General features: G+C 43.4%; 1 protein-coding gene across 1 annotated transcript in view; it reads right to left on the bottom strand.

The window, feature by feature from the left end:
• Positions 1 to 4,348: 4,348 nt before the first annotated feature.
• The window catches only part of LOC147115801 (serpin I2-like), a 35,912-nt gene continuing 29,284 nt past the window's right edge, over positions 4,349 to 10,976 (bottom strand). The window contains exons 5-8 of the mRNA XM_085990382.1: positions 10,378 to 10,475; positions 7,080 to 7,166; positions 4,978 to 5,064; positions 4,349 to 4,445 (exon numbers count right to left, since the gene is read on the bottom strand). Coding sequence (XP_085846508.1) covers positions 4,369 to 4,445; positions 4,978 to 5,064; positions 7,080 to 7,166; positions 10,378 to 10,475 — 349 coding nt within the window. The 3' untranslated portion in view covers positions 4,349 to 4,368. The remainder of the gene's footprint in view (positions 4,446 to 4,977; positions 5,065 to 7,079; positions 7,167 to 10,377; positions 10,476 to 10,976) is intronic.

The following is a 10,976-nucleotide window of genomic DNA, read 5'->3' as shown; positions in this document are numbered from 1 at the left end:
TTCCTTGATGTCTGCCACCAACCTCCCTCTCATGGGTCAGGTCCTCCTCAGTGCCTGCAAGTGGCTGGAGAGCACCTTCCTGCACATCAGGGGGGCCATGGGGACCCGTATCTGCAATGGCAGTCCTACTCAGAAGGACTTCCATGAAGGTCTGGTTTCTCAGTTCAATAGATGACCATCGCTCCTCCAGAGATGTTATTCTATTATGAACACTCACCATGTTTTCAGCACTCTGGCGACTAATCTCCTCCATGGCTGAAGCCATCCTCTCATCTATTGTTGCCATCCGTTCGAGGGAGGTTGCCATCCTTTCCGTCATGATGCGTTCATGCGCCAATGACTCCACAAAGGCTCTGCTCATGTCCGCTATGGACTCCTCCATTCGCTCCACACTCGCAGCGACCCTGGAGACAAAACCTGCCAGAGACTCCTGCTTCTGTTCCTGGACTTCCAGCACCGCTGATCTTATGGATGGACCCAGAGGCAGAGGGTCGACATGCAACTGAGCTGAGCTGGCAGAGTCCTGTGCCCTCCGACTAGGACTCTCCACTGCTGTCCCTGTCTCCACAATCTGCTGATGCTCATTTGTGAGCTGTGATACACCAGGTGACAACACTACTCTATGTCCCGAAGATCCCACTGAGGTGTGAGTGTCTGCGCTGGTGCTGGGTGCACTGAATTCTGGTGACGCTGCGCCCTCAGAGGTTGCAGCTTCCTCTGAGGAGTCTGTCTGCTCAGCCTGTTCTTCCTGGCTAGTGGGGATGGATGCTTGCGATGGTCCTGTGGGGGAGTAAAGGAAAGCGGTAGAGATGTGATGCCAAGGTTACATGCACATTGCATATTGCAGATGCTCATAAGTCCATCTGTTAGAGCTTCAAAATCATTATCAGCAACTCATGCAATGCCAATGAGAGAGATGGGAAACTTTTCTGTCACCAGCTTGCTGTGTTGCACCCGTCTGTCTGTCCCCCACTTGCACATCCTCCTCTACTCCCATGATTTCCAGGACCGCATCCTCCCAGGGGGTCAGGTGGGCTAATGAGGCTGTCCCTCCTCCTGTCCCCGCTTGCTCTCCTTTATTGTGAGCTCTCTTTTCCTGCAATGAGGGAGACAAGTGAGGTTGAGTGAGAATGAAGGAGTGAGTGTAGAGATTCCATAGCATCGATACTTAGAAGGAGACAAAGATGGAGTGAGGTGGCAAGACCAAGGGCCCTCCCTGTGTGTTCAGTTGTTTGCATAGCATCACAGTGATAGGGAGTGTGAGGGCTGCATAGTCGAATAGTTATGTAAATGTGACCATAGAGAGAAAGGGAATGGGTAAGGGTGCATGAATGTCAGTGTCAAGTGGGATGTGGAGGAAGAGATTGCTGAAGCTGAGTGCTGGTGAGGAAAGGCAATGGGGATCAGATTGAGGGTGATGGGTGTGGTAAACCACTAATCTGCCTGTACAGAACATGTCTGGGCACGCCTCAGCTGGCTCCGCCCCTGGCTCCACCCCTAAGCCCAGGTATAAATGTGATTGACCTCCAGTCCCTCTGGCTTTAAGGATCGGTCTACCAGCAGAGGCATGCTCGTATTCTTTTGTTAATAAAAGCCTACTTGTTATAAGTTTAACTCTTAGTCTTCTGGAGTTATTGATGGCGCATCAATGGGAAAATCATACTCACTTTTCCAGTGCGGAGAAGGTCATGAAATCTCTTGCGGCACTGTATCCAGATTCTGCGGGTGACTCCCAAGGAGTTGACCTCCTCAGCCACCTGCATCCACACTGCCTTGGTCTCCCTGTAGAAGGGAAGAGCACCTCCCTGTTGGCTGTAGCCCCATCTACTAATGCCTGCAGGGCCTCCTCGTCAAAACGAGGAATTGATTTGGGTCTCCCACTAGTCATCTTTCCTGCAGGTCTCTCACACTCCACAGGCAAAAAGCTTGGCAGTCTGCAGAAGAAGCAAGGCTTGCTGTAGACCTTAAATGCAGCAGCAATGATGACGTCATCGGAGGCGACTTTCAGTCAGGAAAAACCCATTTGCCAAGGGTTCCCACCCGTTGGAAATCAATTGGACAATTAAGTTAAAATTACATCAATCTCCCACATCCATTTAGATTTGGGTGGATAACACGAAATGCGGACAACACAACACCATCCCGCACCTGAGTTAAAATCCAGCCCATAGAGTATAAAAGCAAAGATCATGCTAGAACTTTATAAATCACTGGTTAGGTCTCAGCTGGAGTATTGTGGACAATTCTGGGCATCACACTTCAGGAAAGATGTAAAGGCCTTAGAAAGGGTACAGAGGAGGTTTACCAGAATGTTACCAGGGATGAGAGACTTCAATTTTGAGGAGAGGTTGGAAAAGTTAGGACTGTTCTCCTTGGAACAGTGATGGGTAAGTGGTGACCTAACAGTGTTTTCAAGATGCTGAGAGGTTTTGATAGAGTAGGTAGAGAAAAGCCATTCCCTCTGGCAAGTGGATCCATAACCAGAGGTCATAAATTTAAAATCATTGGCAAAAGATCTAGTGGGGAGATGAGGAGAAATTTTTTCACTCAGTTGTCAGAATTTGGAATGCTCTACCTGAAAAGGTGATGGAAGCTGACTACATAAATAATTTTAAAAGGGAGTTGGACAGGTACTTGAGAATGAGGAACTCACAGGGTTACAGACAAAAAACAGGGGATGTGGGACTAAGCACGACTGCTCTTTCAAAGAGCCAGCCCAGGAACGACAGGCCGAATGGCCTCCTTCTGTGCTGGAAGTTTCTATGATTCTAAATTTGGAAAAGACAGGTAAGAAAGAAACCATATGCTCTAACTTCCTATGAGGAATGCCACAGGAGATCTGCTTATGAACAAATAAATAAATATGGATTTATCATGGATGGAATAAAAAGTTGAACACGAGTATGATATTTGTGTAACAGGCAATCTCATTCCATCTTGGAGTAGAATCATTATTATAAAATCATGATTATGAGTTGCAACTGTATTCAGACTGTTCTATGATTGTGTTTTGCTTTACAAAAAAAGCCACAATATGTATGTTGTTGAGCCATATTTAGAGGATGCTAAACAGGAATTAATATGCAATATGCAAAATATTGTTTTTGTTCTTTTGTCTGACTCACAACACAGTTGATTATGCAGAGCTGCTCACCAGAGTTTTCCCCTCACTCTCTCCCTGAATAAAAATAAAAATCTGTCACTAATCTTAAACAATACATTTTGGTTGCAAGATTGAAATGACAACCCTTGTTAGAACATTTGAAATGAATTTTGTTTAGCAATGTGCTGTGAAATTATGCTTATATTTTTGAATTAAGGTGATATGCTAAATATGGTTTAAAAATTAAACCTTTCTTGGGTCATAATTTATATTACAAAAGACGGATTGCATTTTCAGCCTTTGGTATACTAAGGAGGACACCTTCCTAACCCTGCAGTTGAAGATGGTATGCTCTGCTCCTTTTGATAATGTTTGTTTATGTGACTTGATTTCTGGAAAGTTCATGGAGCAGTTAGTCCATTCTAAAACACTTAGGGGGAGAAATTGGGTATGTAGCGCCACCTATTAGCACCTAAAGAGGGCAGTCAGTGGCTGTAGCGCCACTGGCTGCGCCTCCCGCGATATTAAGCGGGGCGCTAATGGTGGCGTTAGCCTGTTGTGCTGCGCCGCCACTGATGATGTCATCGGTGTGCGCAGCGCCCCATTAGCGCCCCGATCGCGATATTTGGTAGCGAACGCCGCTGTAGCGCCGTTCGCTACCCGCGCCCGGTTCACGGGGCCTTGCTGTGCCGGCAGTGGTGCAAGTTAAGGTGGAGGTGCAGGGCGGCCACCTTTTTCGGCGGCCGCCTGCCAGCACCTCCATCCCCTGCCTCCTGACCACTCACCCCCCCCCCGCGGCATTGCCGGCTGTTTCCCGAGAGCCCGGCACTTCTCCTCGGTGCCGGGCTCTTTTGCCGGCACTCGCGATCGGGGATCACGCTGTTGCAGGCCCCTCCCCCTTAACAATGGGAGGAAGGCCTGCAGTACCGCAGCGTGCCGTGCCGCAGCGTGTGGCGCTGCGGCACGTTGCGCTGCGATATTCAGTTTCAGCGCCCTAAGAGGGACGCGGAGCGCCTCGAGCCTCGCCCCGTCTCCCTCTAGGGGCGCTGAAACTGAATTTCTGACGTTCATTAATGCTCCGAACGCTGCGCAAAAATCAGCGCCCAGGCGAACTTGCGCCACTTTGGCGCCTCAACCCAATTTCTAGGCCTTAATTTTGTTTGCAGTTAAGGTGTGTCAGTGTAACCAGAATTTTTTAGATTGAACAAATAGAAGAAAAACAAATTCAATGGTATTAGTTTACGCAGCACTGTTTTTATTTTATTTTACAGTGCTTCTTTATCTCTCCCATAGGAATTCATCATCTCAGGATCCAGTACTCTTCCCACAAATAAAACTGAACCTGAAAATCAAAAATATTTAAATTAAGGCAAAGAAAATGGTGGAATACCTATTACCACTGACAACTGGCTAGAGTTTACACAATTCATACCTATTAGTGTAAGCTGAACACTAGCAATGGTGGGTGGTATCTGCTATACTGTATTTATGTATTTCAAGTTCTTTTGACATCTTCAAAAATGCATCTGAGAAAGCAGCTCTTGGGAAGATTTGTTAATGGTGTGACTTGAGATCATTTTTGATATACAGATCTGTTAGTCAAAACCAAGGTAATTTCAACAAAAGTTTACATTCACAAAATAATGAAATAAAAATATCACCATTATAGTATCTATGTTTATTCAGGATTATTTTATTCAATATTAACTGCTTTGCTCCAGATTGATATAAAAAAAAAGTTTCATGATAGTAAGTACATACAATTTTGCGGGAGAGTGGAAAGCAAATTGCATTGTTTAATAAAAGGTAATTAAGCTTTCAAAAACATTTCAACAAATGACGTGAATAAACAAATTAAATCAGAGGAACATTACTTGTCAAGTTGCTCCGTATAAGAAACACAAATGGACGATTAGCCATAAATTGATGCCGAGGAAGGCTCATGATTGCTGCTGTCATACCTGCATGAAAAGATCCAAAATCAGGGGATTTACTTCAATACTACCATAGTTTGCACATAGTTTTGGAAAACAGACAACAAAAAATATCTAAAATATATTTTATTTTGCACCAAGACTGCATTAATTTTATTTTTCCCCCTTCTTATTAATAACAACTGTAGGTGTCAGACTTGGCTTAGTGGTAGCACTCTTGCCTAAGCCTGTATACTGTAGTGTGAAGGAGATAGAGGAGCAAATTTATAGGCAAATTACAGAAAGATGCAAGAAATATCAGGTCAGCCATGGCTCAGTTGGCAACACTTTCGCCTCTGAGTCAAAAGGTTGTGGGTTCACGCCCCACTCCAGAGACTTGAGCACAAAATCTAGGTTGATACTCCAGTGCAGTGCTGAGGGAGTGCTGGACTGTTGGAGGTCCCATCTATCGGATGAGATGTTATAAACTGAGGCCCTGTCTGCTCTGTAAGGTAGATGTAAAAGATCCTATGGCACTATTTTGAAGAAGAACAGGGGAGTTATCACAGACTGGTGAAATGGGCAGACACATGGCAGACGATATTTAACAGAGAAGTGTGACGTGATACATTTTGGTAGGAAGAATGAGGAGAGGCAATATAAATTAAATGATACAATTTTAAAGGAGGTGCAGGAACAGAGAGACCTGGGGGTGTATGTACACAAATCTTTGAAGGTAGGAGGACAAGTTGAGAAGGCCGTTAAAAAGGCATATGGATCGTTGGCTTTAGTAGCATACAAAAGCAAGGAAGTTATGCTAAACCTTAAAAAAATATTGGTTAGGCCTCAGCTGGAGTATTGTTTTCAATTCTGGGCACCACACTTTCGGAAGGATGTCAAACCTTAGAGAAGGTGCAGAAGAGATTTACTGGAATGGTACCAGGGATGAGGGACTTCAGTTATGTGGAGACACTGGAGAAGCTGGAGTTGATCTCCTTAGAGCAGAGAAGTTTAAGAGGAGATTTGATAGAGGGGTTCAAAATGCTGAACTGTATTGATAGAGTAAATAAGGAAAGCTGTTTCCAGTGGCAAAAGGTTCGGTAAGCAGAGAACACAGATTTAAGGTGTTAGGCAAAAGAACTAGAGGCGACATGAGGAATCATTTTTTTACGCAGCGAGTTGTTGTGACCTGGAATGCATCACCTGAAAGGGTGGTGGAAGCAGATTCAATAATACCTTTCAAAAGGGAATTGGATAAATACTTGAAGGGAACAAAATTACAGAGCTATGGTGACAGAGCCGGGGGGTGGGACTAATTGAAAACTCTTTCAAAGATCTGGTACAGGCACGCTGGGCCAAATGGCCTCCTTCTGTCCTGTATCATTCTATGATTCCAAGAAGGTTGTGAATTCAAACCCCGCTCTAGAGACTTGAACATATAATCTAGGTTGACACTTCAGTGCAGGATTAAGGAAGTACTGCACTGTTGGAGGTGATGTCATTCAGATAAGATGTTACACCGAGGCCCCGTCTGCCCTCCTATGTGAACGTAGAAGATCCCATCACACTATTCAAAGAAGAGCAAGGGATTTCCCCTGATGTCCTGGCCAAGATTTATCTCATAACCTATGTCATTTGTATTTGTGGGACCTTGCTGTGTGCAAATTGGTTGGGGTGTTTTCCCACATTACAATAGAGACTACACTTCAAAAATACTTTGTTGGCTGTGAAGCATTTTGAGACTTCCTGAGGCCATGAAAGGTAAAGTTCTTTCTTTACAAACATCATTCTGGGATGTTTATTGAAAATGTTTCTTTAATTTATGTGACAATTTACGTATTTATTGTATACACAAGACAGCCCTATTCAACTGAAAATAGCTCATTTGAAACATGTCCTTTCAAAATCCACCTTGACAGGTCAACATTATTTGTCTGTTTTCTATTTGTTAAATCGTTCTCTACAGACAAGTTTATATTTTGCTAAAAAGCACAGACGGAAACCAACTGAAACACAGGTATTAAATATGAAATTGATTTAGATTTGATAAAGTAATGATATACCTGTTGAAGCTGCTGCTTCACTCCCTTCTTCATTTATTTCAATGAATGCTTGATGGACTGCTTGAGAAATGTGCAGGTCAGGTGAATCTATTGAAATGAGCAATTATAAAATTTAGCAATGAATTATCGTCAAATATTAACTATTCTTGAGTATTTTAGGTGAACATTCTATTGTTTATATTTATACTTCTGCTAATTATTAGTTAATATTCAGTTGTTCACCAATAAGGTGTCATTTTATAAGATTGCTCTTACTAAAGGTGGCAAAACAGCACAGTTGTTAGTGTGCCAGTCTACTGTTCCATGCCACAAAGTGGTAGAGTGTAGGCTCTCACCTATAATGTTTGACAAATTTACTAGAGTTCTTTGAGGATGTAACGAGCAGGGTGGATAAAGGGGAACCAGTAGATGTAGTGTATTTGGATTTCCAGAAGGCGTTCGATAAGGTGCCACATAAAAGGTTACTGCACAAGATAAGAGCTCACGGGGTTGGGGGTAATATATTAGCATGGATAGAGGATTGGCTAACTAACAGAAAACAGAGTCGGGATAAATGGGTCATTTTCAGGTTGGCAAACTGTAACTAGTGGGGTGCCACAGGGATCAGTGATGGGGCCTCAACTATTTACAATCTATATTAATGACTTGGATGAAGGGACCGTGTGTACTGTAGCCAGATTTGCTGATGATACAAAGATAGGTGGGAAAGCAAGTTGTGAAGAGAACACAAAGGGCTGGATTTTGATACTGGAGGCATGTAGGAGGCGGGACTACAACTTTCGGGGTTGTAGTCCCGCCTCCATCGAGTTGCGGCCAACCCACGCGATTTTCACTTGATTGACCTTGTTGAGCCCACCCAGTAGGCTCAGCAGGCCAATTAAGGGCCACCCGGCAACAGGTGATGTCACAGATTGACATTTCATCTTTCAAAAGCTTTTGACAGATGAAATATCAGCGTTTGACTGTTCTTTGAAGCTGTCAAACATTGACAATCTGTACTCCAAGTTAATTCCTTTCTCTCAGGCTGATTTAGAGATCTCTCCAGAACAGAAAGCTGAATGCTGCAACATTTGACAGCTCGTGGCCATTTTGCTTTCTGTGCCGGTGAGATGAGGGACTCCCGAGACCTGAAGGAAGGAAGGCTGTAAAGGTAAGTAAAGGTAATTAAACTTCTTTAAACACTTTACACACACCAAACACACTTATCTCTGCACTCATGCGTCCATCACTCACCTGAACACCGGACATCTCGAACCCTCCAAGCCCTTCAGCCTGACGGTCCGCCTTGCTAACTTGGTGTGGTTTGGAGCCGTCAGGAATCCCACACTTCAACAATAAAAATAGGGATTAGGCTAAAAACTGCCTGTTAACTACCTGCTAACAGGCAGTTAATTGGCACTAATCCCCTTCCCGCCTCGGGGAGGCGGGTCCCAGCACAGGTCGGGTATCCACCTCCTTTGAAACTGGCATGGAGGCTGGTTGGGGCCGGGATGGTTTCGTGCCCCCTGATTTCAAGATTTTAACCCCCCACACTCCTCCAATCCCGCCTCCACGGCCCAATGAAAATCCTGCCCAAAGAGTCTGCAAAGGGATATAGATAGGTTAAGTGAGTGGGCAAAAAATTGGCAGATGGAGAATAATGTGGGAAAATATGAGGTTATCCACTTTAGTAGGAAAAATAAAAAAGCAAATTATTATTTAAATGGCGAGAGACTACAAAATGCTGCGGTACAGAGGGATCTGGGGGTCCTCATACATGAAAAGTTAGCATGCAGGTACAGCAAGTAATTAGGAAGGCAAATGGAATGTTGGCCTTTATTGCAAGGGGGATGGAGTATAAAAGTAGGGAAGTCTTACTACAACTGTACAGGGCGCTAGTGAGACCACACCTGGAGTACTGCGTACAGTTTTGGTCTCCTTATTTAAGGAGGGATATACTTGCATTGGAGGCAGTTCAGAGAAGGTTCACTAGGTTAATTCCTGAGATGAAGGGGTTCTCTTATATAGAAAGGTTGAGCAGGTTGGGCATATACTCATTGGAGTTTAGAAGAATGAGAGGTGATCTTATTGAAACATATAAGATTCTGAGGGGGCTTGACAGGGTAGATGCAAGGAGGATGTTTCCCCTCATGGGGTAATCTAGAACTAGGGGGCATAGTTTCAGGATAAGGTGTCACCCATTTAAAATGGAGGTGAGGAGGAATTTCTTCTCTCAGAGGGTCGTGAGTCTTTGGGATTCTCTACCCCAGAGAGCTATGGAGGTGGAGTCATTGAATATATTCAAGGCTGAGACGGACATATATTTGAGCTACAGGGGAGTCGAGGGTTATGGGGAGCGGGCGGGAAAGTGGAGTTGAGGCCAAGATCAGATCAGCCATGACCTTATTGAATGGTGGGGCAGGCTCGAGGGGCTGAATGGCCTACTCCTGCGCCTATTTCTTATGTTCTTATGTTCTATAATGTCTCACATAGAGACACAGGCACAATGGCTATGATGCCTTTATCTCCTAATGGCTAGTTGCATAATGGCATTGGGAGAGGCTAGGGAAGGAGCAGCATTTGGTACAGGGGGTACCTAAATATTCAAAGAAAAAAATAGCCTCACCTAAAAACCCCAGAGTCCAATTTGTGAAGCAGAATTTAGTTAACTTCTGTGTGGATTAAAAAGGTTGCCCCAAAAGGTATTTACTTTCCCAAAAGGTATTAAGAATCCTATCTGTCTTTCTTTAAAGTATGTGGAGTGATTTATCAAAGTTATTTATAATAGAATTTCACACATGAAATTAACTGCAAAATTGTCACAAACAGAATGTTAAGACAACTACATATTAGCATTTACACATCAAGGTCACTTTTACAAAATCATGTCCCCAGTGCAGAGCCTCACCACTAGGAAACTGCACACACATTCCCCATAATTTTCAGTCCATTCATTTTAATAGATGGAAAATAGTAGGGACCATGCACATGATTTCCCAATAGGTGCTCCTGACAGGTGTGACTCCTTTGAAAATGCACCAACATTTTTATTCCCACAAATTTCTCTATAAATGGCTGCATCCTTTTAATTTTAAGACATACTCCTTTAAGGGTTGCTTATTCATTTCATATTGCAGAGTCACATACTTTACACAAGCCACAAGTGGCACAGCAAGCTTTATCAAATAATATTCATGAGCTGGGCTTGCCAGATATTGTGATCCTAGCTCCCCACCATTCCAATGTGCACATTAATCTCAGAATCCAGTCTGAGTGATTTTTTTAGCTAGGAATGCAAAAGTAGCTCTAATATTCATACTTGCGATCCCAGAAAGGTCACTTCCATTTTCAAATATTTCTGTGATATTGAGGACTCCAAGTGGTTCTTTCAAATCTAACTTCTGTTGGATTTTAAACCTATAAATGTTACAATGAGAAAGTAGACCATTAATACCTTAGACTAAAGCAAACAATGCTAAATATCACCGCAGTTAAACAATTGAGCATGGGTGGTGCAGTTCTTTTTATATTAGGACTTATTCCATGATCCTGCTCTCCCAGCAGGGAGCCGGACTCGCAGAATGAAGGCTACAACTTTGTATTCTAATCTCCAGCTCCCTTTGAGAGCAGTTTCCCTGTTGAAAATGTGGGATCTGTTGCAAGATCACTTCTTTGTTAATTTTTACACGCATCCGGCAAAAGCAGTTCCATGGCATGTATTTTTTTCAGCTTGGAACTCATACAGCTGTACTAAACTATTATCAGAGATATAGATATACATAGCTGCTGAGTTTTGATTTGAAACAGGTAGTTCTAAATGCCACGGAAATTTGTATGCTGATTTTCCTTCCATTTCTTGGGTATAAATACACTGGTAATGGCAATCTGGAATGTAGTTATACTACAGCTATCAATCTC

The sequence above is a fragment of the Somniosus microcephalus genome, chromosome 6, assembly GCF_052327205.1.
Source record: "Somniosus microcephalus isolate GS21.2 chromosome 6, FLI_Smic_1.0, whole genome shotgun sequence".
Taxonomy (NCBI): Eukaryota; Metazoa; Chordata; class Chondrichthyes; order Squaliformes; family Somniosidae; genus Somniosus; species Somniosus microcephalus.
Note: the sequence above shows the minus strand (reverse complement) of the source record. Positions and strands in the feature narration are given on the sequence as shown.